The 24199-nt window shown below is 42.5% G+C and overlaps 1 protein-coding gene across 1 annotated transcript in view; it reads right to left on the reverse strand.

Annotated features, from left to right (window-relative positions):
• Positions 1-24199, reverse strand: part of LAMA4 (laminin subunit alpha 4) — a 466993-nt gene that overhangs the window by 160818 nt on the left and 281976 nt on the right. The window contains exons 15-17 of the mRNA XM_085611379.1: positions 23533-23681; positions 23200-23344; positions 4295-4391 (exon numbers count right to left, since the gene is read on the reverse strand). Of these exons, the coding sequence (XP_085467505.1) occupies positions 4295-4391; positions 23200-23344; positions 23533-23681 (391 nt within the window). The remainder of the gene's footprint in view (positions 1-4294; positions 4392-23199; positions 23345-23532; positions 23682-24199) is intronic.

Here is a 24199-nt window from a genome sequence, read left to right on the forward strand (position 1 = left end):
CATACAACAAACAAAAAATATCTGCCATGTATGTTTTAGAATGATTCTTCAGATTCTTTTCTAATTTTTGCTCTGGTGCAATTGTTTGTCTGTAACATGGATTGGGGCTAATCTTTTACTACAACAGCAGCAAAATGTGTTTGCCATATTCTTCTCACTAGTGCAATTTTCTGTGCTAAGTCTCCAACAGTTTACTACATCATTAAGACATTCCATTCAACAAACTTTATTTCGGTCATTGTGGACCATAAAAAGTAAATGATACAAATACATACATAGCTTACTTTGAGCAATATTAAAAATTCATCAACAACAGATTATAAAAGATAGCCACAATGGATTTTTAGTTAATCCAGTATCATTACAACAATTGAGAATAAAGATAATTAAAAGCAAGTTAAAACAATATAAAAAGTTAAAAAAGGTTAAAATGAGACAAAGTACAAAGAGAAATATTTATGGTTGCTGTGGTGAATTTAACAAGACCCTACGCCTATGCCACATAAAATTGAGGAATCAGGACAATGCAAAAACTGTGGGGGGGGGGGAGTGTCAGATCTCAGTATTCTATACGCCTCCGAACACTGCCTGCAGCCCAGATTTCTACAAAGTAGTTCGAGCCAATGCCGTCTGGCTATTTTATAGCCAGGGCAGAAGAAAAGAACATGAATGTTGGACTCGTCAGGGCTATTGCAAGCAGGACACCCAAGGGAAGGAGCTTTTGACTATTTGTTCGTGAATGCATGAACCGGCAGGGTCCCTATTCTCAAACTGGATATATAGCTTCCTTGCCATAGAAGGCTGTATATTGTCAAGAAAAGGCTCAAGGAGGTACTGAGCTTTAATATTAAGGAAGTCAGCCGTTAGGTGCCCAAATTTAGTGTTCCCCTGTATATCAGCTAGTCTGAGCGATCTATAGGCTCTTACTAGTTCTAGTCGTGGAATTGTGGGGGACACTTCCTCAGGGTTGCTCCATAGATTAGGTAGGCATACGTCTTTTATATATGCAAACCATGGTAATTTTCCCACCCCCGGGAGTCCCATAATCCCCTTAAGTTCAGACTGGTAGACTGCTAATTCACGGGTCACCCACAGTCAAAAGGTCAATGGTCTGAGTCCAATCTCCTCTGCAAAAGGTTTAATTCCTAAATCCAGGCGCAGGGGGATGAGATGAGTGCTTGGCGGTAGGCCCAAGAGCTTTCTCATAAATTGATTCTCCATTTTGACCAGCCCGCCAGAGGCACGGTGACTCCATAGTTCTGCCCCATACATTACAGCACTCCTAACTTGTACTTTATATATCTCAGCCACCGGGCCAGGCAGTTTATATGAGGAGTTCCTAAAAGTTTTAGCGATCCCCCCAACCATCTGCACTAGCCTCAAGCTTGCATTGTCAAATTGGGGGCCCCAATTGAAGGGTTCAGGCAACGTAACACCAAGGTAGTCAAAGACTGTCACTCTCTCTAACAGGGTGCCATTTAAGGAGGGATTTGGACGAGCTGTTTTGGCTGGGTTGAAGACCATAAATGTGGTCTTTGATATGTTAATCTCCAGCCCCCTGTTTTTACAAAATAAAGAGAATCTGTCCAGAATCCTTTGGATGCCCATAGGGGACTTAGATAACAACAAGGTGTCATACGCAAACATCATTGCTGGCCCTTTACCATGCACCAGCTTTGGGGCGTCGTCGTCCACTACCTCATTTAATTGAGTCACCAAAGCATTGATAAAGAGACAAAGCAGGGTAGGGGCCAGCACACACCCCTGCCTTACTCCTCTGTTGACAGGGAAGCGGGGAGGTCAATTCCCCAGATTGCCCGTACCTTACTTGGGCAAAATTACCTGCATGCAGTCGCATGATCAATGACAACAGGTAGGGTGGGATACCCAATTGTTCAAGAACCTCCCACAGTTTAGCTCAGGGGACCAAATCAAAGGCTGATTTAAGATCAACGAATATCAAATAACGGCTGCCACCCCCTATTGACACCGTCTTCCAATATAATAATTGGAGCCTGAAGATTTGGTTGATAGTGGAGATATTCTTCCAAAACTAGCTTGATACGCACTCAGAATTTCACACTCTTCCATCAAAGAGTGGAGACGATCGAGGAGAATCATAGCGAACAATTTCTGGGTGACGTCAATCAGGCAGATCGGCCTATAGTTGGTAGGCAGGAGAGGTGAACCCTTCTTAAAAACTGGGAAAATTTCAGCACCTAACCAGGTGTCCGGGATCTACATGCCATTCAGAATGGCATTAAATATTGCCCAAAGATAGGATCCCCATATGTTTGGTTCCTCCGGAAATAAGTCTCTAGGGATCTTGTCTAGTCTGGGGGTATTTCCAAGGGGAAGCTTCCTAATTGCATTTAAAACTTCTGTTAAAGTGAACCCTTGGGGGTCTTCAAGGAAAATCCCTGGGATTGCTAAAGATGTTTCATCTTTGAGTTCTATGGCTACCTCAGTGGAATACAGTGCTTGGAAGTGAGACTTCCATGCGACTGCAGCAATATTTGGCTCTAAGGCTGAGTTCTCTATACTACTGTCTGTATTCACTAGTGACCAGAACGTCTTCATGTCCCTATTAGAAAGTGCTTTTTAATGGTAACCCGTCTTTCAAGCACCCAGTTCTTCTTAGCTAACTTGATACTATCTCAATAAAGGGCCCTATTTAATTTGATTAAGAATCTATCCTTACTTTTGTTGGCAACTATGAGGGCACCCTTTGCCTTACGACAAGAATTGTTGAACCAAGTTTGTTTGGCACCCTTATTCACCTTAGAATGCGTCAGAGGATTAAAAATATTAGTCAGGCTAGTTGACAATTCTACGTACAGAGCCTCAAGTCTACTGATGGTTTGAGGAGAGTTAAGTGACATGGCAGCCTCCTCCATTTCCATTAAGGGCGAAATAGTTAGAGAATATAATCATCATTAAGCGCATTTCTATGGGACCTCTTTATCCATCTGCATGCTTAAGAGTCTGATTTAGAGATTGGCATAGGGTGCTCTATCATAAACGCAACAGAGTACCTTGCCCGCCAAACCCTCAATCCACCTGCCTCATTTAGAGACAGGAGACCTTAAGTATTCTGTCGATGGAGGCCCTGTAGGGTCCATTCATGGAATGTTTCCTCTGACAGCCCAACGGAGTAGGGCCTGTGGGAGGAAGGCCATTACACCACTCTCCCTATTTAGGATGGATGGTTTAATGTATTTTCTTTTTTATCGGTGCGAGAGGCAGAAAAGAAACAAATGTCTCCCACACCCTGGGAGGAAAATCCCAGGGTATGGGGATAGTTTTTTTGGGGGTTTTATAAACAACCTCCCACTTTGGGAATTTGTTTCTGAAAAGCAAAAAAAGGAAAAAGTTTGGTGAATGGACGTCAAAACCAGTGGCGGCCATCCACCAAACGTTTTGCACATTGAAAGGAACCACCATGATGGTGGTTCCTTTCAGTGCACAGACATGACCGCTGGGCCATCCGTCAAGGATGGCAGAGATTATGTGTCTGCCATCCTGGAAATGCTGTACTATCTGTCACAGTCTAAATAAGGCCAAAAGTAATAAAAGCATGCAATGGTGAGTCCCTCATTTGCTCGGTGGTCTCCCAAATGAGGGAACACTCTATTTTGAATGTGCAGACCTATACAGAGTGCTATTTTCAATAGGACAGTCCTAAAATAAAAAGAAATCCTTAGGTGCTACAATCCCCGAAGCAAGGAAACAATATGTCTACTTGTTTCATTATGTGTTCTGGCAAACTCCTGACTCCAGGCCTCTGTCATATTTAATTATCAGATCACTTTTTTGTCTCTTCATTACTTTTTGACATTCTTTCACAGGGAGTGCTCTCCTGTGATGCTGTTCACATCCTTAGCTGTCAAGACTAAAACTCAAAATTGAAGACATGGAGTTTCTGTTTCATCTGAATTATTACTACATACAAGTCATTCTGTGATTACCAAGGACTTGTGTACTAGGTGCCGTTTTGCACCTGCGTTATTGGTTTCACCATCATTTATAAAAAAGTATGTCTTGATTTGAAACATATCCCCTTTACATTGTAGTGTAACACATAAAATAATATTATGTACAATCGAGAGCTAATATAACCATTATGTATGTGATTCGTAATTAATTGAATATTCATATGTTAAAATTATAGTTTTTTTTAATGTAAAGCATGTTTAACTCAAAATTGTTCCTGCATCAGGATTTGCACTCTTGGTAAACCTGTTAGTTAGATATCTCTATTGCATGAAAAACAGACAACAAAGAGAACACTTACCTTCTTCCGCAGCTTTCTGTAATTCTATTGCTTGGTCGTACAGTATTTCACTTCTTTCTTTACGAAAAATGATTTGTGTATCAATTCCGACCACAGCCTAAGAAAAGAAGGCAAGTTTTTCATTTTATTTACCTAAGTTCATATCATCAACAGTGCAACAATGTTAGAGGCGAAAAGGTGTGTGGTAACAAAACGATATTTCTGTAAATCATATATTCAGGACACAATATGTACCTCAGACAGTATTTCCGACAACAATATACTAACATGCAACCATGTAAAGAATGGGACTCTTACATTCATTAACAAATCATGGTTATTCATGGTCTATGCAGGATCAATCATAGATTATCTTAGTTTAACCTAATTTTTGATGGCTGTGTAGCTAATTGTAGCTATTTTGTACTTATTAGTGACATAAAAAAGGCCAATGAAAATAACGCTGAAAAATCCACACCAGCACAAGCTTGTGAAAAGTGGAGTTCAGCTGCAAGAGGCCGTATCTTTAGAGTAGCACATGCGCGCTGCGCTAAGGCTCGACCTAACCATGAACAATGAACAGTCAGAACCTTTACACATAATTTTTGGAAGGATAATTAGTTACCACATTACGCTGGGCACTCCAAACACAATGGACCTTTTCTTTTGTTTTTCCTTTACAAATGTTTTTAGGGGTTTTTTAGTCGACCTGGCTGACTTAATACAAACAAAGGTCACGAGGTCCCAACTGCAGACATTTGTTAAATGAAAGGCCAAGAATGCATGATACTTGGGCGGATCTGGCACACTCAGGAACAATACTCTATGATGCGGTCAGCTATCTCGGTTATCATCTCCAGCGCATACCCAGATTCTGTGACAATTCAGATTTTCAGAATTCAGGGGCATATGTATCAAGTTCCGTTTTTGCAATTCTCAAATAGCGATTTTTAGGGAATCGCTATTTGAGAATTGCAAAACGGGATGTAATAAAAAATTCGCAAATGTTTTGCGATTCCTTGGCATTCCTTAATTGCGATTAGCAAATTGCTAATCGCAATTAAGGAAAACCTTCCCATACATTCCTATGGGCTAGGAGGCCCATAGGAATGAATGGGAAGACATTCTCATTTTGCGATTCGCAATTTGAGAATCGCAAAATTAAAATGCAATTCCAAGGGTGCTAGGGTGTCAAAAGGACACCCTGTTGCACCCCTGAAATATGTATGTATGCACATGTGGCGCACATACATGCCCTAAGGGCATGTCTGTGCGTCACATGGCACTTTGAAAAATGCCAAAAAGTGCATTTTTCAATGAAATCGCAAATTAACACCAACTTGAAGTTGGTGGTAATTTGCGATTTCTTACGGCCAAATTGCAATTTTTCTAGGCTTCATACATTGCATTTAAGGAATCGCAATTTGCGATTCCTTAAATGCAATCGCAAAATAGAGAATCGCAACTTTTGCGATTCTCTAATTTGCGATGCCCTTTTGGGATGATACATCCAAAAAGGCCTTTTCCCGTTCGCAAACGGGCCGATTCTGAGAATCGGCCCGTTTGCGAACGGGAAAAGGGTTTGATACATATGCCCCTCAGTTCCCTAACTTGCCCACTTTCTTTCTTCAATAAACGCGCTCTTTGCACTACATACCAATTCACTTCAGGACAGACAACCACAGGAAAGAAGAATACGCCTAAATTAGGATCACTTCACTAAGTAGCTCAGCCACGCAGGAAATTAAAAAAAATGTTGGAATTGTTTTTATGTCTGCTATTCTTCAAATATTCAGGTGCCCTACTTTATTTGTTCTCCTTGGTGCCTCGTCACTCATATCTTTCTACCCTACTTTTATCCATGTCACTACAAATACATTCAGTTGCCTCTATTCCTATTCCCCCATCACCTTATCTTTACATCTTAGGACTGAAAGGCAACAAATGTACCAATATCTGTTAAAAACTTCGCACATATACTTAGCATTATACAGACATATTTACTTTATGAAATACATTTTGGTGATATCGAAGTACACTGTACACCTAGAATACTAGTTCTGAAAAGGAATATAGGAGGCCATCCAGGCATGCCATACAGATTTGTGGCGTCGGTAGCCAAAAATGCCGCTTGCTCGTCTTTGGTTTCCGGTCCAACGAGCAGCTTGTAATTAAGGGCACATGCAAGGACAAGACCTCCAGCCTCTCTCCTGTGTGACTGCTTCCTTCATCACCCGTAAGACATAGAAAGATAATTTCAGCTGCCCCAACTGAACTCATTGTGTGATCTTGGGCAAACCACTTCATCTCCCTGTGCTTCCGTTCAGATATCTTCAAAAGATCTGAACACCAGTTAGAAAAACATCAGTAATAAACAGTATATAAAATTAGAATTTTAAATGCACATTTAATGAGCTTGAAAGAAACTGATCAGCAGAGTTTTATAAGATCTAATTAAACAATTCCACATGGATTATGTTAATAACAGACTAATTAATGTTGCATTGGTCAGACCATCTTGGAAGAGACACCCTGATAGATATGGATTCAACGCAAAGTTTAAGCAGAAAAATCCCTCTGCTGTGTACCACTGCGAGTCGCTCTCACTGGGAACAGCAAAGCGATGCAGTCAACGAAATCAAAAGCTCACTCCCTGTGGTTGCTAACACTGGTCTAGATGTCCAAATCACCAGTAAAAGGCACTCCTATACATCTTATTCATTAACATTTCCTTTTACTGTATGGTGTTATTGATTCAAACGACATCACCATTTCAGTAATATCTGACACCCAAAACAATACTTCTTCAGACTGGGACTCAAATAGTTGGAACTGACCAGAATGACCAACTGTCCATCCTGACTGAAAATGGAGTTCTTGCAGTTGTCATTACTTAACAGAGCCTTATCCATTGCTAATTATTTTGCCAGCACCTTTTCGAATTTTGGGCTTCTATAAGTTTCTTTTGTGTATTTTGGTCTTGCTTTTCATGTTTTATTACAAGGCTTGCATATCCCTCTGACCTTGTTTAGGTCTCCTAACTCTGAGAAATCAGAATACACCGCAGAGCTTAGAACCGTATCATAAATAGAAAGATGACCTATGACCTACAGGAAGAACTCCTGAAAGGTAACACCTCGCTGATGCTGACGATTGTGGTACTATTGGCATGGTGTGGTATGGTATTGTGTGGTATTGTACAGTATAGTATGGTATGGTATTGCGTGGTATGGTATGGTATATTATGGTATGGTATAGTATGGTATGGTATTGTGTGGCATAGTATTGTATGATATGGTATGTATGGAATGGTATTGTGTGGTATGGTATCGTATAGTGTGGCATGGTATTTAGTGGCATGGTTATTTATATAGTGCTTACTACAACTAACGAGATGCTGAAGCAGTTTGCGGATCAGTAGCACGCTACTCCATGGGAGTGCAGAATGAGTGATTAGTCAAGTAAAAGAGATGTAGTTAGTCATGTTGCTTCCATTTGATGCCATCTCTCAAATAAATATTAATTTAATAAACATAATTTCAAATGAAATATTCTTCCTGTGCTTCTTAGTACAAGTTTGCACAGGTTCCATGTGTGAGATGACTGGGGGCGAGTGTCTGAAAAGTTTCAGTGCTCCGTCATCATCTCCTTGTGTTTGCTTTGTTCGCCTAAGTTGTCAGGGTATGCCCAGACGTGGGTCCCTTGCTCACTTTGCCACTGGATTCAAGCTAGTCTGGCTGATGAGGGGCGTTAGCCCGAAACCGGTCCCAGGATGATTGTTTCCGGTCCAGGGAAGACATGGCTTGGCAGTTCGGGCTGGACTGTTCCCATGAGGCACAGGGTCAAGACTGATTTGCATAAAGCTGTGTCTGAACTGGGGTGGCAGAGTGGGCTAAAGAACGGTGATGGATCAAACCCAGATCTGTTGACTGGGTGTGAGTGTTTGATTGGTTCTGATGCTCCGTCCATCACCACCCCCTTTTGTACCGCTTTGTTCGCCTAAGTTGTCAGGGTATGCCCAGACGTGGGTCCCTTGCTCACTTTGCCACTGGATTCAAGCTAGTCTGGCTGATGAGGGGCGTTAGCCCGAAACCGGTCCCAGGATGATTGTTTCCGGTCCAGGGAAGACATGGCTTGGCAGTTCGGGCTGGACTGTTCCCATGAGGCACAGGGTCAAGACTGATTTGCATAAAGCTGTGTCTGAACTGGGGTGGCGGAGTGAGTTAAAGAACATTGATGGATTCAACCCAGATCTGTGACTGGGGGCCAGTGTCTGAAAAGATTCAGTGCTCCGTTCATCATCTCCTTGTGTTTGCTTTGTTCGCCCTAAATTTGCAGGGTATGCCCAGACGTGGGTCCCTTGCTCACTTTGCCACTGGATTCAAGCTAGTCTGGCTGATGAGGGGTGTTAGCCCGAAACCGGTCCCAGGATGCTTGTTTCTGGTCCAGGGAAGACATGGCTTGGCAGTTCGGGCTGGCCTGTTCCCATGAGGCACAGGGTCAAGACTGATTTGCATATAGCTGTGTCTGAACTGGGGTGGCGGAGTGAGCTAAAGAACGATGATGGATTAAACCCAGATCCGTGACTGGGGGCCAGTGTCTGAAAAGTTTTATTAGGCTTTAGTTACTTGAGGTAATAACGGGTAGATGCGGCTCTTTGGCGCTGAAGGAAAGGTGGCTCGTAGCCAACAAAAATTGGGTAATTTAAAGGGTCCTTCAAGGACAGGGAGGGAGGGCCCAAAAATGTAACATGCAATTTAATGAATCCTTCACTCAACTAATAATACAAGAATAGTTTCTTGTACAAGTACCACTTGGATTTTTTTCTAAGGGTAATGGGATATATATGTTTTTTTGCTGTTCAGATTATTCGCTATCTCTGTTTTCGGCTCTCCACATTTATAGCTACACTTTAGACCAAAAATAATTTAGAGAGTCAAGCCCCAGGTCGTCATTATCCTTGCAGCCAAGAATGGCTCCGTGCCAGTGGCGAAGCCAGTGTGTCATGGGCCCTAGTGCAAGCAATGTACTGGGCCCCCTGGTCGCTGTTTAAACTGGGAAATTCAGCAATTAGGGAGCCCCTCAAGCCTTTGGGCCCCGGTGCCACTGCACCTGCTACACCAATTGAATTTACGACCCGGCTCCGTGCCAGAGTACAGATCTCATGACTAAGGCTATCCCTGGCCTTCAGGGTACCCTGTGGTCTCTTAAGACTCTCATGTATGGGGGATGCCTCCCAAATCTCTTCCTTTTTTGAGTCACCTCACCATGGAGGTTGATTCACCAAAATAACAGGGGCAGCAGAAGTGACATCACGCATCCTCCCATCTCAAATGACATCACAAGGTTGGCCTCTTGCTCCACCTTTTGGCTCACATTAGCTTACTATTTGCTGTCTGAGTACCTGCGATATGGACACGGAGTAGAAATAATAGTCAATAAACAGGGCTTCCTGTTTACTTTCAGTACCTTCCTCGGCCTTCGTAGCTGCTGATGCCAAAATGCATACGCATATTTATTTTTTATATTCACCAAAGATATGATGCGAGCCTGCATTGTGTGAATCAGAAAGAGAAAAATATATATGCGTTAATATGAGAAATTACTAAAAAAGCATCGCAGGAGGGTGCTATGGGTCAAATAACGCGAAGGAGCACGTAACTTGTATCGAACCTGATGTAGCAACGGTACACGAATGTTTGCCATACAGCAGATCAAATTCATAGTTTTCACAAACGTCAATAGTATGAGGGTTGATTTTTCGATATGAAATTATGTAGCAAATATGTGATCAATACTTGCTGGGGAGTGTTGTAGCAAGACATTATTTATGAACTTATCCATCAATATTTCTTCCATGACAATTAGATGTAATTAAGTTTGAATATTGGTTATACCATTTTTCACAATGGCAGCATGTCATACAAGAGGTGTACATATTCTCACCCCCACCCCCAGCAGTTAACGCTTGAGTAGCGTAAAGTTCGTTGCTGGACTTACACGTGAGCCATCCATGCATCTTTCAACCATATTTTGAAATATTTCTCAACGTTTTTAATCAGTACCACTTTGACTGATAATATTTTTGTTGTGTGTGCGATCATATGAGATGTTTTATGTTGTAGGTCATTACATCTGGTAAAAGTTGTTTCAACCTTTTAAGCTAGTTGCGCAATAAAATTCGATCCTCATAGTTAAGATATAACGGTGACAATCAAAGATCGCAGAGTACTCATATATTTAATAATACAAATTGTTCGGAGGCAATGTGTATCTAGAGTCTGAAAGCCACTATTGACACTACATCAGCTAATGCCAGAGAATGCACAATGCTTCTCTCAGAAACCTCTAGAAGGTATGCAGAGCGTGAAGCCGCTGTGGCTCTGGGTATGCAGGTAGGCCTGCCTGGGTGTGGCACGCAGCATGAAATACTGTGATGTGCACACAGTGCATGGTTGCTGCCGGAGTTCCCGAGCAGCGCTCTGACATTTATTTATTCCCTTGGGCCGCGCACAATCCTCGGGGTGCATTTACACATTGTAGCATAGAGGCCTGTTGGGACTCTACATCTCTTCCAACTTTTATTAGATAAAAAACGAATTTTATTTACATCATGCGCATATAGTCCCAGAGCAACTGGCTAGGTGCTTGATTAGGGCAAAGACCATACCTCTGGCTCTGACCGCCATCATCTCACGCACCAGCTGGTGAGGCGCCCAATGTGAGTGGCGCTGGGGTGTTGCCTGGGTGCTGACACTCACCATTGGGAACATGCCGGCCAGCTACAGGTAAGCTCTGGGGGATGCAAAGACGGTGGCGGGCCGCCTCGTCACTATGGCTAGCTGCCACGGACTTCTCAGGCAACATCTCGTCCCGCTCCCCTTGGCCGTCACCTTGCTCCTTGATCACGGGTGACACACGCTTGAACCAGGACACATTCCTAGCTAATGTGGTGTGGTTTCATTGGACAATGACCATAGGCCCCTTTATGCTCACAATTTTCCAGATTTCTCTCCCAAAAGACGTATGGAACCCGGGGTGGTGATCCTGCATGACCACTTGATCATCCACGTATAGCCCCAGACCCGGCTTGAACGGTTGTTATTGTCCCTCCTTCTCTCTTGGGCCTCTTGCACATCAATGGTCGCTGGCTGCCAGGTGGGCCCTGCTGGGATGCTATCTCTAGTAGACCTCCCGAGAAGCAGATCCATTGGGGTCCCAGTTTGTGGTGCTATGTGGGGTTTGTTGATATGCCCCCAATAATTGGTGGAGGCAGCATTTCGCATCCTCACCTCTAGCATAGTTAATATTTTCTGTAGGACTAGCTTCACCTTAAAAAATGCAGTAGACTGTACCAGATCCACCACCAAATATTTCATATCACTGCAAACACAAGGAGATGTTGGACGGAGTGCTGAAACTTTTCAGACACTCACCCCCAGTCACAGATCTGAGTTGAATCCATCATCGTTCTTTAGCTCACTTCGCCACCCAAATTCAGCCCAGCCATATTCAAATCCGTCTTGACCCTGTTCCTTATGGGAACAGTCTAGCCCAAACTGCAAAGCCAGGTCTTCCCTGGACCGGAAACAAGCATCCTGGGACCGGTTTTGGGGTAACACCGCTCATCAGCCAGGCTATCTTGAATTCAGTAGCAAAGTGAGGAAGGGGCCCACGTCTGGGCATACCCTGCCAACTTAAGGCGAACAAAGCAAACACAAGGAGATGATGGACAGAGTGCTGAAACTTTTCAGACACTCACCCCCAGTCACAGATCTGAGTTGAATCCAACATCGTTCTTTAGCTCACTTCGCCAACCCAGTTCAAACCTAGCCATGTCCACTATCACTGCCATAAGCCGCCCATCAGGGAAGATTCCTAAGTCCATGCTGACTTTGGATCAGGGTCTTAGGCAGGATTCCTCAGTGCTTATCGGGGCCGGCCCCGGTGGTAATCATGCAGGAATTACAAACATGCACCTTTTCACCTATAATGGTGTCCATTCCTGGGAACCAGACTTTGTCTTGCAGCCATGCCTTGGTCTTCACCACTCCTTTGTGACCTTGATGAGCCAAATTGATGACCCTAGCCCACAGGCATTGGGGCTGTACAATGCTCCTCCCTCGTGACAGCAGTCCTTTACTACTGGGGCTCAGTTCATCCCTGACCCTCTTGAGCTTGGTCATTGTTGCTTGTCCACCAAAGAAGTTATGCCATTGCTTCCGAAGGAGCACCTCCTTGGCTTCGGATAGGCTTGTGTATGTCATGGTTGCTTCTGTGATGTCTTTTATTGACAGAGCCTTGGGACATGCCTCATGTAAAACCATCCGTATAAATCCTTCTGCCCCTTCATTCTCCTCACTCGTGCCATTACCAAGCTGCTCCTGGGTGTAGCGATATTGGAAGTATGCCGAGTTGCTCACACTGGGGCGGTATGCTATTAAAAAAAAATAGGACTGCCGCTGCACTGCCCACTGCTCACTGCGGGGAGGGGAATGTCGAGAAGTTCCCACGAAGAGTGGGACAAGTGGCTTGTGATCCATGATGACTATGATTTGCTGTCCGCACAAGTACAGGTTTAAATGGCGACAGGCCCACCGGATCACCAGCGCCTCTCACTCTATCAAAGCATATCGAGACTCCGTGCCTGACATCGCTCTGCTGGCATGTGCAGTCAGGACTTATGGGTCCTTCACTCTTCTGCAGAAGGACAGCCCCCAGCCCTACGGGACTGGAGTCCACAACATGTTCCGTCTTTTGTCTTGAATTGAAGTAAGCCAAAGTGACGTCTGCCAGCAGGGCATCTTTCACCAAATATCGGTGGACTTGTTCTGCAATTTTCTCGCCTGTTGCAGCTTAAATCGCTCTTAGTCTGGATTTAGCTGCAGGTCAAAATGCCGGTTCAAACCCACAATGGGGGTATCAAAGTTTGCATCGTCGCCTGTGTTCGGCAAGTTTTCAAACAGTCCGTATCACTCTGGCTTTCCAAAGTGGAGTACCAGCGATCTGTTCACCACCCCATCCTTTTCACGTGTGGCACAGAAATAGTGCTGCATTCTTCCTATTCATGAGCACAATCGTGGTGCAGCTGTTGTGGGGTCCATGAGCTCGCTGAACAGTGGCAACGCCGGGGGAGATGAGTGGGTATATGGGGCAGTTTGCGGCTAAGGTGGAGCCGGTTTCTGCTTGGACATTAATTGAGCCTGACCCTGTGGACAGATGGCCTTCCACTGCTGCCTGAGTCTGAATGAGGGTGAAGTCAGTCACATGGCAGGGACTAGCACCAGAGTCCTGCGTGGTTGCCCCTTCCAACAGAGCATTTCTTTTCTGGGGCCTGGACCATGTGCCAACTGCCGCTGACTTCCCAACAGGTGAGCACGCCCTAGCCCTCTGGGCAGGCAGGGGTGGAAGCCAAACACCCCAGGGCAGGCAAGGCAAGTGTTGTTGCTCCTCTCTCCCACAAAATATTTTCTCTCACCAGATTAGGTCCCTCCTCACGAGGATGCAGCTCATGTGTGGCCACCACGACGTGCCCATTTTAGAAGTCCTCCAGCTCCTGTGCACCCTCTTTTGCCACTCGCCTTCTGCTGCCCAGCCCTCACTCACAGCATCAAACAGCCAGTATTCAGAAGGCAGCAGAGGGAGGGGCCCCACATTCGCACCCAACATGCAGAGCAAAATCAAGGTGGCAGTCCTACCGCAGGCCCGATGGTGACCTCGCGGGTGCCCTGCTGTGAGCGGCAAAGCAACTGCTTCAGTCGCCGTGGGCGGGGCAGTGTCGACAGCACCAGTAAGTCCTTGACCAGCCTTATTACCAATTTTACGCTTCTGTGGCTCCGAGAATGCAGCTAGCCCTGGGGGTGGCACATATCATAAAATGACCGTGACATGCATACAGTGTATGGTTGTAGCCGGAGTGCCCTGAGCGGCTGCTCCGGCAATTATTTATTCCCTCAGCCCGTGCCCAACCAATGAGGTGCATTTGGAACATTGCAGCATAGAGGCCGGTTGGCACTCTACAAAGAGCATGCCTTAATGTCATACTCCAGGAATTCAACAGAGGTGAGGGTCCAAAAGTGTTCAAAATGTTGGGGTTAGTTCCTTTTTACTCAATAGAAACTGGATGTGTCTTCCACTTCAGCCACTTAATGAACCCCATAACCGTGACTGATTGTTGAACACTTGCACTGCCATATTAAACGTGATGATGTTTTTTAGGGTGTTTTTAGATTGACACAGCTCTGTGATTTTGCTGGGTGAGATTTCGTTTTTCATTGAAAATGACAAAATGAATCTGACTTCTTTTTAATAATTATCCATATGTTACAGCATAGAGAAAAGTAAATATGTTTATTCAATTTGAAAACAGTAGTGAACATATTTTCCTGTTAAATATTGATGTAAACATTTTTTTTGTTATATATTAAATTGAATTCACATTATGTTTCTGAAATTTACATTAAGAATTTTCAGCTAAATTACAAAAATATATATATTAATAATAATTACAAGAAACATACAAGGTTTATTGAAAATAATGTGTTTTAATAAACATAACATTACATTAACGTTAAATAAAAAAAGTTTATTGATATACGTTGAGATAACATAAAAATGTTTCATATCTGTTTTTATATTTTTTATATTTTATATAATTTAATTTAATTTACTATTATTTCCTGAGGGGTTTTATTTTAAGTCCCAACCTCCATTATTTCCTATGAGAAGGTGTTGTAGTAATAGTGGTTGGCCATGTGTGGAGCTGAACTTACTACTGCTCCTTTTTGGCAGTAGTAACATACACTCATAAATTTGGCTTCACTCTCTGTTTGAGGAGTTGGAGACATTTAAGTCTACGCTACTGAGTCAGCGCTTTTTCTTATAGATAAGCAAATATGCTTTATTACACACATTACTAAATACTACCCACATGTAATAAAGATGTATATGTAGAACAGCAGGTGGAAGAATCTATGGTGATACAGGTTAAAGGACCTCACAGCTAACAAAGGGGAGTACACTAGAGAAAGGTCCCACGGATCGAGAGAACACGTTGAATGTACCTTGGTAACCTGTATTGGGGATACCTTTAATGGTCTGAACAGCAGCATGCCCTGAACTCTAAAAACGCAATTCCTATCTGTATGAATAACACAGTGTGAAGGGTGCATTTAATACAGTTAAGGTTTAAGGGATGTTACAGTTAGGTAAGATACTAAGATTTTAAAAACCCTAGAAAGTCACTGAAAATACCAAAGGTTAAAGTGACATTATAGTTAACCCTTGTAAGAATTTACAAACTATCCTTTTAAAACACAACAAATCCTGAAATTCACCGGTCATAGTTTACTGAGCCGCCCTCACACATTACATCACTCATGACATGTTAAATGACATCATTAATGACATCTCCTGATGTGACACCTTCCTATAGGGTTTTGATCTGGCAAAATAACCATTTTGCTGAGCCTTTGTCTCCCTTTTTAATACTTATAAGTCAACCCTAGCGTAAATGCTCATTGGACAAGGTATATGGTATTTAAAAAGTAGGGCATGTATATTTAAAGTTTAGAATGTTCTGGCAGTGAAAAAACTCCAGAGTAATTTTTCAACGTGGCAAGACTGGCTCTCCAATAAAAAAGCACTGGGTTACATTATAACTCCTTATAATGCATAATTTCAGTTTCGGACGTGCTAGAAAATGTAATTTTAAATTTTCTTTTTTTTTTTTTTAAATCCTCTTTATTATTTTACCATTTAGCACATATAATAAATCTTATCATCATACATTTCATCAAATTCATTAAGTTCTTAAACAGCAGCTATACAATACATAATCCTTACAGTTATAACACTAAGAATTGCATGAATGCATCCAGATTGTCAATAGAACAGATACCCACAATTATATTTTGAGCATATAGTGTGATCGATTTTTCCCCCCCCCTACTACTTAGCGATGAGTATAACCTGCCTTCCACCTGGTTACAGGTTCCCATATTTTTAGCCCAAGCTGTCTTTTCCTCTTTCCCTTCCTTTCATATATAGGCTTTTCTAGGTTATATGCTGCCAAAAGGTTAGCCAGCCATATTTGCCAGCCTGGTGGATTCTTATCCAGCCAAGCCCTAGCTATCATAAGTCTATAGACTGCCATGGCAATGAACATAAATTCCTTCTGTGATGTGTCGGAATCCGGGCTGATCCCCAGTAGAATCCACAATGGCGTAAGTGTAATTTGTATGCCTAAGGATCTAGTTATGAATGCCTCAATGTCTCTTATTAAGGTATACAGTTGGGGACAGGACGCAAAAATATGTACAAAATCTGCTCCTACCAGGTTACAACGAGGGCACAGAGTCCCTGAAATTCCCCCCCATTTGAGAATTCTGGCAGGAGTAAAGTATAAAGAATATAGAGTCTTATAGTGTTGTGATTGCAAAGGGGCCGAGCAGAGAATTTTGTGGCCCAAATCCAATGAATCCTGAAACCAATGCTCTTTTCCACTGAGGGTCACAGCCCATTTCTTACTAAATTTCTCAATATCATCTGGTTTCCTCTTGATGAGACTTGCATAAATGCTGCTAATTGTGCAGTCCCCCAGCATCTTAATTTTCTCTAAAATTTCATTCGCTGCAAACCCTGCTGGTCCCCCCTTTTTATTATTCAGAAAGCTTCTTACTTGAAGATATTTAAAAAAGCCTTGTCTATCAATACCAAATTTGTTTGATAGATCAGTGAACTGCAGCACTCCATCAGAGTCCAGTATATCCCCAATCTGAGTTATTCCCTTCTCTGCCCAGCCCGCCATTGTCCTGTCAGCGAATACTGCAGCAGGGAAAGACCTGTTCCTATATAACTTAGTATACCTGTTGAATCTTCCCAGTCCAGCATTCTTAAGGAAGGCTTTCCATACTTTAATGGCCGCACTGACAGTCTTAAACCTCGTTCTTTTATAATACCCATAGTCAATACAATTCAAAAAACAATTTTCAGACTCATCCCCTAGTACAGTGGCATACATTTTAGTGGAGTTTGAAATAGTTCTTACAACAGTTCTACCCCCTCCTATCAACCCCTGGATGTATTGTAGTGTTGCGGCCCAATAATATAATCTAAAGTCCGGTGCACCCCACCCGCCCCTTTCTCTAGGAAGAGAAATAAACCTATAAGCTCTCCTTGTCTTCCCTTGGGCCCAGATGAATCGGTTTAATATTGCCTCCAACGCATTAAACCACATAATTTCAAAAGACAAGGGGATAGTCCTGAAGAAATACAAGAATCTAGGTAAGATTAACATTTTAATGACGTTGGTGCAGCCGACCAGGGATAGATGTAAGTTGTTCAGCCTCTCCAGGTCTAATTTTACCTTACTTAGAAGTGGGGTCATGTTTCCCTCTACCAGCTTCTCTAGGTCAGCTGTGATTGTTACCCCAAGATATACTGCTGAATTAACCACCCTGGGGTCGTGACAATTAGAGTACCTATTCTCCACTATTTGAGTCTTCGGTCTATTCAGTCTATATCCTGATAGTTGACCAAACATTTGTGCCACTGCTTCCACCTCCATAATAGCCAGCGCGGGATTAGATGTCAGGATAGCCACGTCATCGGCGTACGCCAGAGTTTTAACCTTGACAGTATTACACCTCATGGGAGGGATATTGTGGTTAGCTTCTAACCTTCTTAATAGGGGATCTATATATAAAGCAAAAAGAAGGGGGAAAAAGGACAACCCTGCCTAGTCCCCCTAGTGACCTTAACTAGGTTCGAGCATCCCCTATTAACTCTTACTTTAGCTATCGGATCTTTGTATAGTGTTTGAATCGCTACCGTATATCCCGCTCCTATACCGCACCACTTCAGAACCAGCCACAGGTAGCCCCAGGAGACCCGATCAAACGCCTTCTCTGCATCTAAAAAAAGGGCTGCCATTGGGTCTCCTAGGGTGCCTGCTGCGTCAATCGCCGTAATAACCTGTCTGACATGTAACGTGGTTCCCTTCCCTGGGATAAAACCATGCTGTGCGGGGCTTACCAGGGTTTCAATAATGCTGGCCAGTCTAGTTTCCAACATTTTTGAGTAGACTTTGGCATCTGAATTCATTAACCTGATTGGCCTATATGAGCCTGGTACTGACGAGGGCTTCCCTTTTTTCAAGATCACTATAATATCTGCCCCTCCCCATGACTCGGGGATGGCTTCTCCTTTCTGAGCTTGCACCATGGTATCGAGCATGTCCCTTTCGAGTACCCTTTGAAAAGTTTTGTAAAATTCCACCGGGATCTGGTCCGGTCCAGCTGCCTTTCCCGAGGGTAACATAGAGAGGGCTGCCGTAATTTCTTCCCCTTGAAATGGGGCATCTAACATCTCTTTGGCTTCCTCTGTTAATGAAGGGGAAGGAATGCCTTCCAGGTAACTCTCTATCTCTTTTGTCCAGTCTCCTGAATCAGAAGTATAAAGATCTGCATAGAATTGCCTGAAAACATCCCTCACTTCCTCAGGTTCCGTGACAGTAATTCCTTGACTATTAATAATCTCCTTTACGTCTGCAAATGCTAACCTCTGCCTAGTTCGGACAGCTAAAATATGACCAACCCTCTCACTCAATTCATATGCATTTGCTTTTCTAGTGAGAAAGTTTTCAGCAGCCTTCCTGGAGATGGATTCTGAGATTTCAGCTCTAAGTACATCAATTTTAAGCAAGTGCTGCTCTAATGGGTGGTAGTGCTGTATAGCAAGGGCCAGCAATTCTTCCTCCTTCAGTAAGCTGTTTAGAGCTTCTTCAGCTATAGATCTCTCCTTTTTATTCCTTGCTAAGACGAAACTCAGAGTCTCGCCCCTCACCCCAGCCTTAAAAGAATCCCATACCACCCCTGGAGGTGCTGTCCCCCTGTTAATATCCCAGTAATTTCTAATCCAAACTTCCATAGACCCCCGGTAAGCTTCATCTTTCAGTAATCTTCTTTCAAAAGTCCAGTGGGAGACCCTGTTTTGCTGCTTCCCTATTGTGAGTGTTAGGACCAGTGGGTTATGATCGGAAACAGCGCGGGGATATCTATCAATCTGCGAACCCTGCATCAAAGACCTAGAAATTAAAAAATAATCCAACCTAACCAAGACCTTGTGAGGGGCAGAGTAAAATGTACTACCATCTATATATGGGTGTGATGCAATCCACGGGTCATCCAGGGAGTTATGTTGACACCATATCTGAGAGAGCCCTATATGTCTTCTTCTTCCTCCCATTGTATTGTCCACCTGGCTTCAAAAATGAGCTGTTATAATCATGAATATTAAAGTCGCCACAGCAAACAATTGGCTCCTGCCACTGTGCCAGCTCTATATCTAGATATTGGAAAACACCCGGGTCATCCTCTGTTGAGCCGTAGATACTAACTACCGTGAACTGTACTCCCTTAACAGTTATCTCCATTATAACCCAGCGCCCCCACTGGTCTTCCTGTTTCCTTCCCACAATCCCTACTCCAGTTCTCCCTAATATTGCCACCCTTCTCGTTCTAGTCCCTTGTTTGGATTGAGCCAGAAGTGAAAAACCGAGCTGCTCGAGTATATACCCTCTTGAACCTTCTATGTGTGTCTCATAATTTTAAATTTTCTTAATTTTTTTTTTAAGTGTTCAGCAGGACCACACAGGGCCACACTGAATCGCGCAAGAGTACCATGGGTCTTCACTGGCGGACTCGCTGAGTCCAACGGGAGTCCTGTTAGACCTGCAGCATGAATATAAACCCTTGTATGTTATTATTTTTTAAGCTCAGGCCACCCAAGTCTCTGAGTCCTTGAAATGGCAGCAGCAACAATTCTGTTGATTTTGCGGCCAGCCAATCAGATTGCTGGGTCCTATTTGATCAGGTAAGAAATCCTTCTTACCCAACCGAGTGGTTTCTTTTTTTAATTTGGTGTTCTGCCGGAGTACAGCAGTGCCAACCATATAGACATCACTACATTGTGACCTTCAATTTCTTCCCAAAAGCGAAACCGATTAATGTCAAACTACAACCAGCACTCTTTCCGAGTAGACATCTAGCTTTTTGCCAAATTTGGTGTAATTCTTTTTGCGCATTTTTTCTGTATCGCTTCCCAAAATTCCTATGGTAAATAGCATGGGAAAAATGTTTTTTAGACCACCCCCCTTTTTCATGACCTCCACTTGACACATCACCCTGACACATTCCAGAAAGGAGCTGATGTGAATAAACTTTTTTGCTTGAACGTTTTGTGAAGATTCATCAAACGACACCAAAGATATTAGCAAAGTGAGAAATGCTCTTTCTACTCTGACTTAACTATAATGACTTTGAGCCTGATTCACAAAGGTAAACTTACAATTTTTCGTAAGTTTTCTACTATCTGCTAAGTACAAAGGTATTTTAGAAGTAGTATCTTTAAAATTGAGGAGTCTAAGCAAATAAAAAAGGGCAGTCCTATCTTTTTCTGTACAGAGGGTTCACAGTCGGAAAGATACGACTTCTGAAATACATTTGCAATTAGCAAACAATCTTAAAGTTACACAAAAGTGTAAATTTCCTTTTGTGAATCAGACCCACTTTGGTGACCTGAGAAAAGGGGCATGTTGGAAGAGTATGCCTCAACTGCCACAAGATATGTGGTGAGTTATAGAGTTTCCATACTGCATAATTCAAAGGGGGTCTTAAAATTGTGGTTTAGAATAGTTAGAGCTGGGATGATCGTGTGATGCACTCAGAAAGCTGCAAATTGCAAACATGTAGGAGTAGATGAACCTTTGTCCTGTCATTGCTGATGTCTAGGTAGTTCTATCTAATTCTGTAGACTGCATCATCAGAAGAGTATGGACATGTTAGGTACACTCCAGAGGTTGGCAATCAAAATAGTTTGTTGCTTAATCCAGACATCCTATAAATAGTGGCTCAAGAATCTATGCACCTGTACACTAGACGTAAGAAGGAATCAGTGAGGTATGATGTTGAAAATCCATAAAAGCATAAACATAGTGTAAGGGATCAATGTTTAGTATAACGGCCTTATTATGAACCTGTGATGGAGGTCCCTGGACCGCCAGACTGGTGGTCCACCCACCATATTACGACTATGGCAGTGGGACAGCCACAGGACCAATGCTGCCGGTGGGATCCTTGATCCCATGGCAGAGGCACAGCGATCAAAGTCCACAATATGCTGCACCGCCAAGCATATTATGAGTTTTCTCACTGCCACAGTAGGATACGCTATTTAGGAAATGTTAAATTGGAATTTCATACATCTGGCCTAAGATTCCCTGCTTTTATTTTAATAAAGACACATTCACATTGTTTCACCGCCTTCATTTAAGCCATAATAACTCATTTAATTTGTCATGGGCAAATGCAATTCCTTTATACTAATTTTATGAATGGTGTGGTATATCTGCCTGGTTTTATTTTGCATTTGTGGAGCAGTATTTATAACTTAGTAGTCAGCTGGGCAGTGTGGACACAAAGTGACCTATTCAGAAAAAGAGATAGGGTTAAAACATAAGTAGAGACAAACATATATTTACAATGTCCCCATAAATCTAATAAGATCTTTAGCTTATAATAATGCTAAGAAGGTTTGAAAGCCTTGTGATCTTTTACACACAAACTGCAAAATAGCTAGACCTTCTAAGCCGTGGACTGACACGGACCTAAAGGTACAAACATTTTAAAACCTACAACGTGATTTCAAGATTTCTGCAGTCTACTACACATTATTAATTTCACAAATATCCCTTCATACATGACAAAGGGATGTAAAATGTATTCTTATTTGAAAGTATAACTAATAGTGCTTTGTTGAGATGAAAATTATCAAACTTCCTGGTCAAATGCTAGCCTATTGACAACAAGCCAATTGTTGTCCCCTGTAAAATCAAGCCCTTTTGCAAATTCAAACCTCCTTAGTTTAAAAATCTATCCACCATCTGCTCACCCACCTCACCGTGTTCATAACACCTTCCTCTTCTTCCGTAGATGCCGCATTTTCTCCAGACCCTCCCATGTCTTACCCGTCCTAACCCCCATTGATCCATTCCTAGATTTGATAATTTGCTCTTCACTTACCACTCGACTGGCCCACATTATCCTAAGACATAAATACTTTCCCTTCCACACCCACCTTTTAACTGTCTCTCAAGAAATACTTTCTCCCACATGAAGGAGCCCTCAACCAATCCCAAAAAGTCAGACACTGCACCACCGCCACATTAGCAACCTATAATTCTAATATGACCAGCCACAGTTCCTTGATGCTCTCAGATACATTGCATTACACTGTTATTCTGTCCCTGACAACATCATCAAGCCAACTGCCACATTATGAACCTTCTGCTTCCCAATCGTTAGTTTATTTTTATGATATATTTGATTGGAAAATCAGAAACTTGGTCAAAGCATACCATAGCAAAATAATTAATTGCACACTTTATGCAAGTTGAAAGAAAGGTATGCAATTCAATTCATTCTCACCTATGTAAGTAGCATGGTTTCTTACATACAGATTCAGAGGTGCATATGCTGATTTTTTTTCCAGCTATCCTGCTTTTGTGCTCTATTTTTTATGAGGCATGTAACATCAGTTGCCACATCAGGTGCTGTGTATTGGGACCTCCTCAAAATGTGTCCCAGGATACTTTTACATTTAATAAGGTGCTCATGCATGATTGGGGCTCTGCATGACTTTAGTGACCCTGGAACCACAAAGACAGCCACATTCTTCAAGCTGATTCTAACATGTACTACTCAATGATATGAAGTTAGTCAACTAGCACCTCATATAATTTACTCCTGTCTGTATAATTACCTGGGAAACTCAGTGCAAACGAAGAAAGAGTAAAGAGATAGAGCTGGTTGGCATTTGCAACATTAAAAGGAAACTGATAAAAACATAAGACTCCCAATATGACTTACTTCGTTCACTCGCTCTGCAGTGGTCAGTGCTATACCTGCTGTTTCATTGGCTTCTTCAATGTAATCTGCAATATTTTCATAGACATTTGAGGCATTCAGTGCTTTTTGAACCAGGCCATTAGTGTCAATAATCTGTGATGAGCTTCTGCATTGGAGACAGAGATGGGAAAATTACTTTACATTCAATATGAATCATTGTGTTTTAAATAAAGCTTGCATCATGCCTAATACTGACTCATTTTAAAAACATTTTATTTATAAACACTACAGACCTTATTTAATGTAACCTGCAAACCACTTAAAATGCACCACCTTTGCCCTGCTGTGTGTTACCGTGTCAGCTCATCTGCCAGTCCTTGCAGCTCCTGGGCATAGTCCATTGCCCTCTGCACCATGTCCTTGTCGTAGCGAGACAAATTCGACAGCTTTTCATGTAGTTCTTTCTTAGCACCATCAACTTCTGCAGAAAAACTGGACACATTCTACAAAAAAACATGAGATTGGCACTTAAAACACTAAAGCTAAAGTTCAGCTATCGAAAAATCCTGTAATTGAATCTTAAGGTAAAATAAAAATATTTAACAGAAACAGCTTTTGTCAAAAAAACTATCAGATGAACTTTCATTGTCAGACATGCAAACTAGATACAATATTGCTCTGTTATGTTAAAAGTATTTATAGAGCGCACATCTAACATAATGTTTCATTGCGCTAAATAGCCGGAGAGAGCATAACAACATCTGCTATAAAAAAGCAAGATGCTTGTGGGAAAAGCCAGGTCTTAAGGGCCTGTCTGAACTTTATATAGTTGGGGTCCATCCGTATGTTAATAGGAAAGAACCACGAGGTTTGCGGAGCCAGGACACAGAAGCTGGGACCGTCCAGTCTTTTCTTTACTGAACATGGGTATTGAAAGAAAATTGTGAGAGGATGATCCTAATGTTCTGTTTGGAGTGTATTTCGTAAATCTGGAATTTATAAGGGCTGGCCTGATCACAGC

This window comes from Triturus cristatus, chromosome 6, assembly GCF_964204655.1.
Source record: "Triturus cristatus chromosome 6, aTriCri1.1, whole genome shotgun sequence".
Taxonomy (NCBI): domain Eukaryota; kingdom Metazoa; phylum Chordata; class Amphibia; order Caudata; family Salamandridae; genus Triturus; species Triturus cristatus.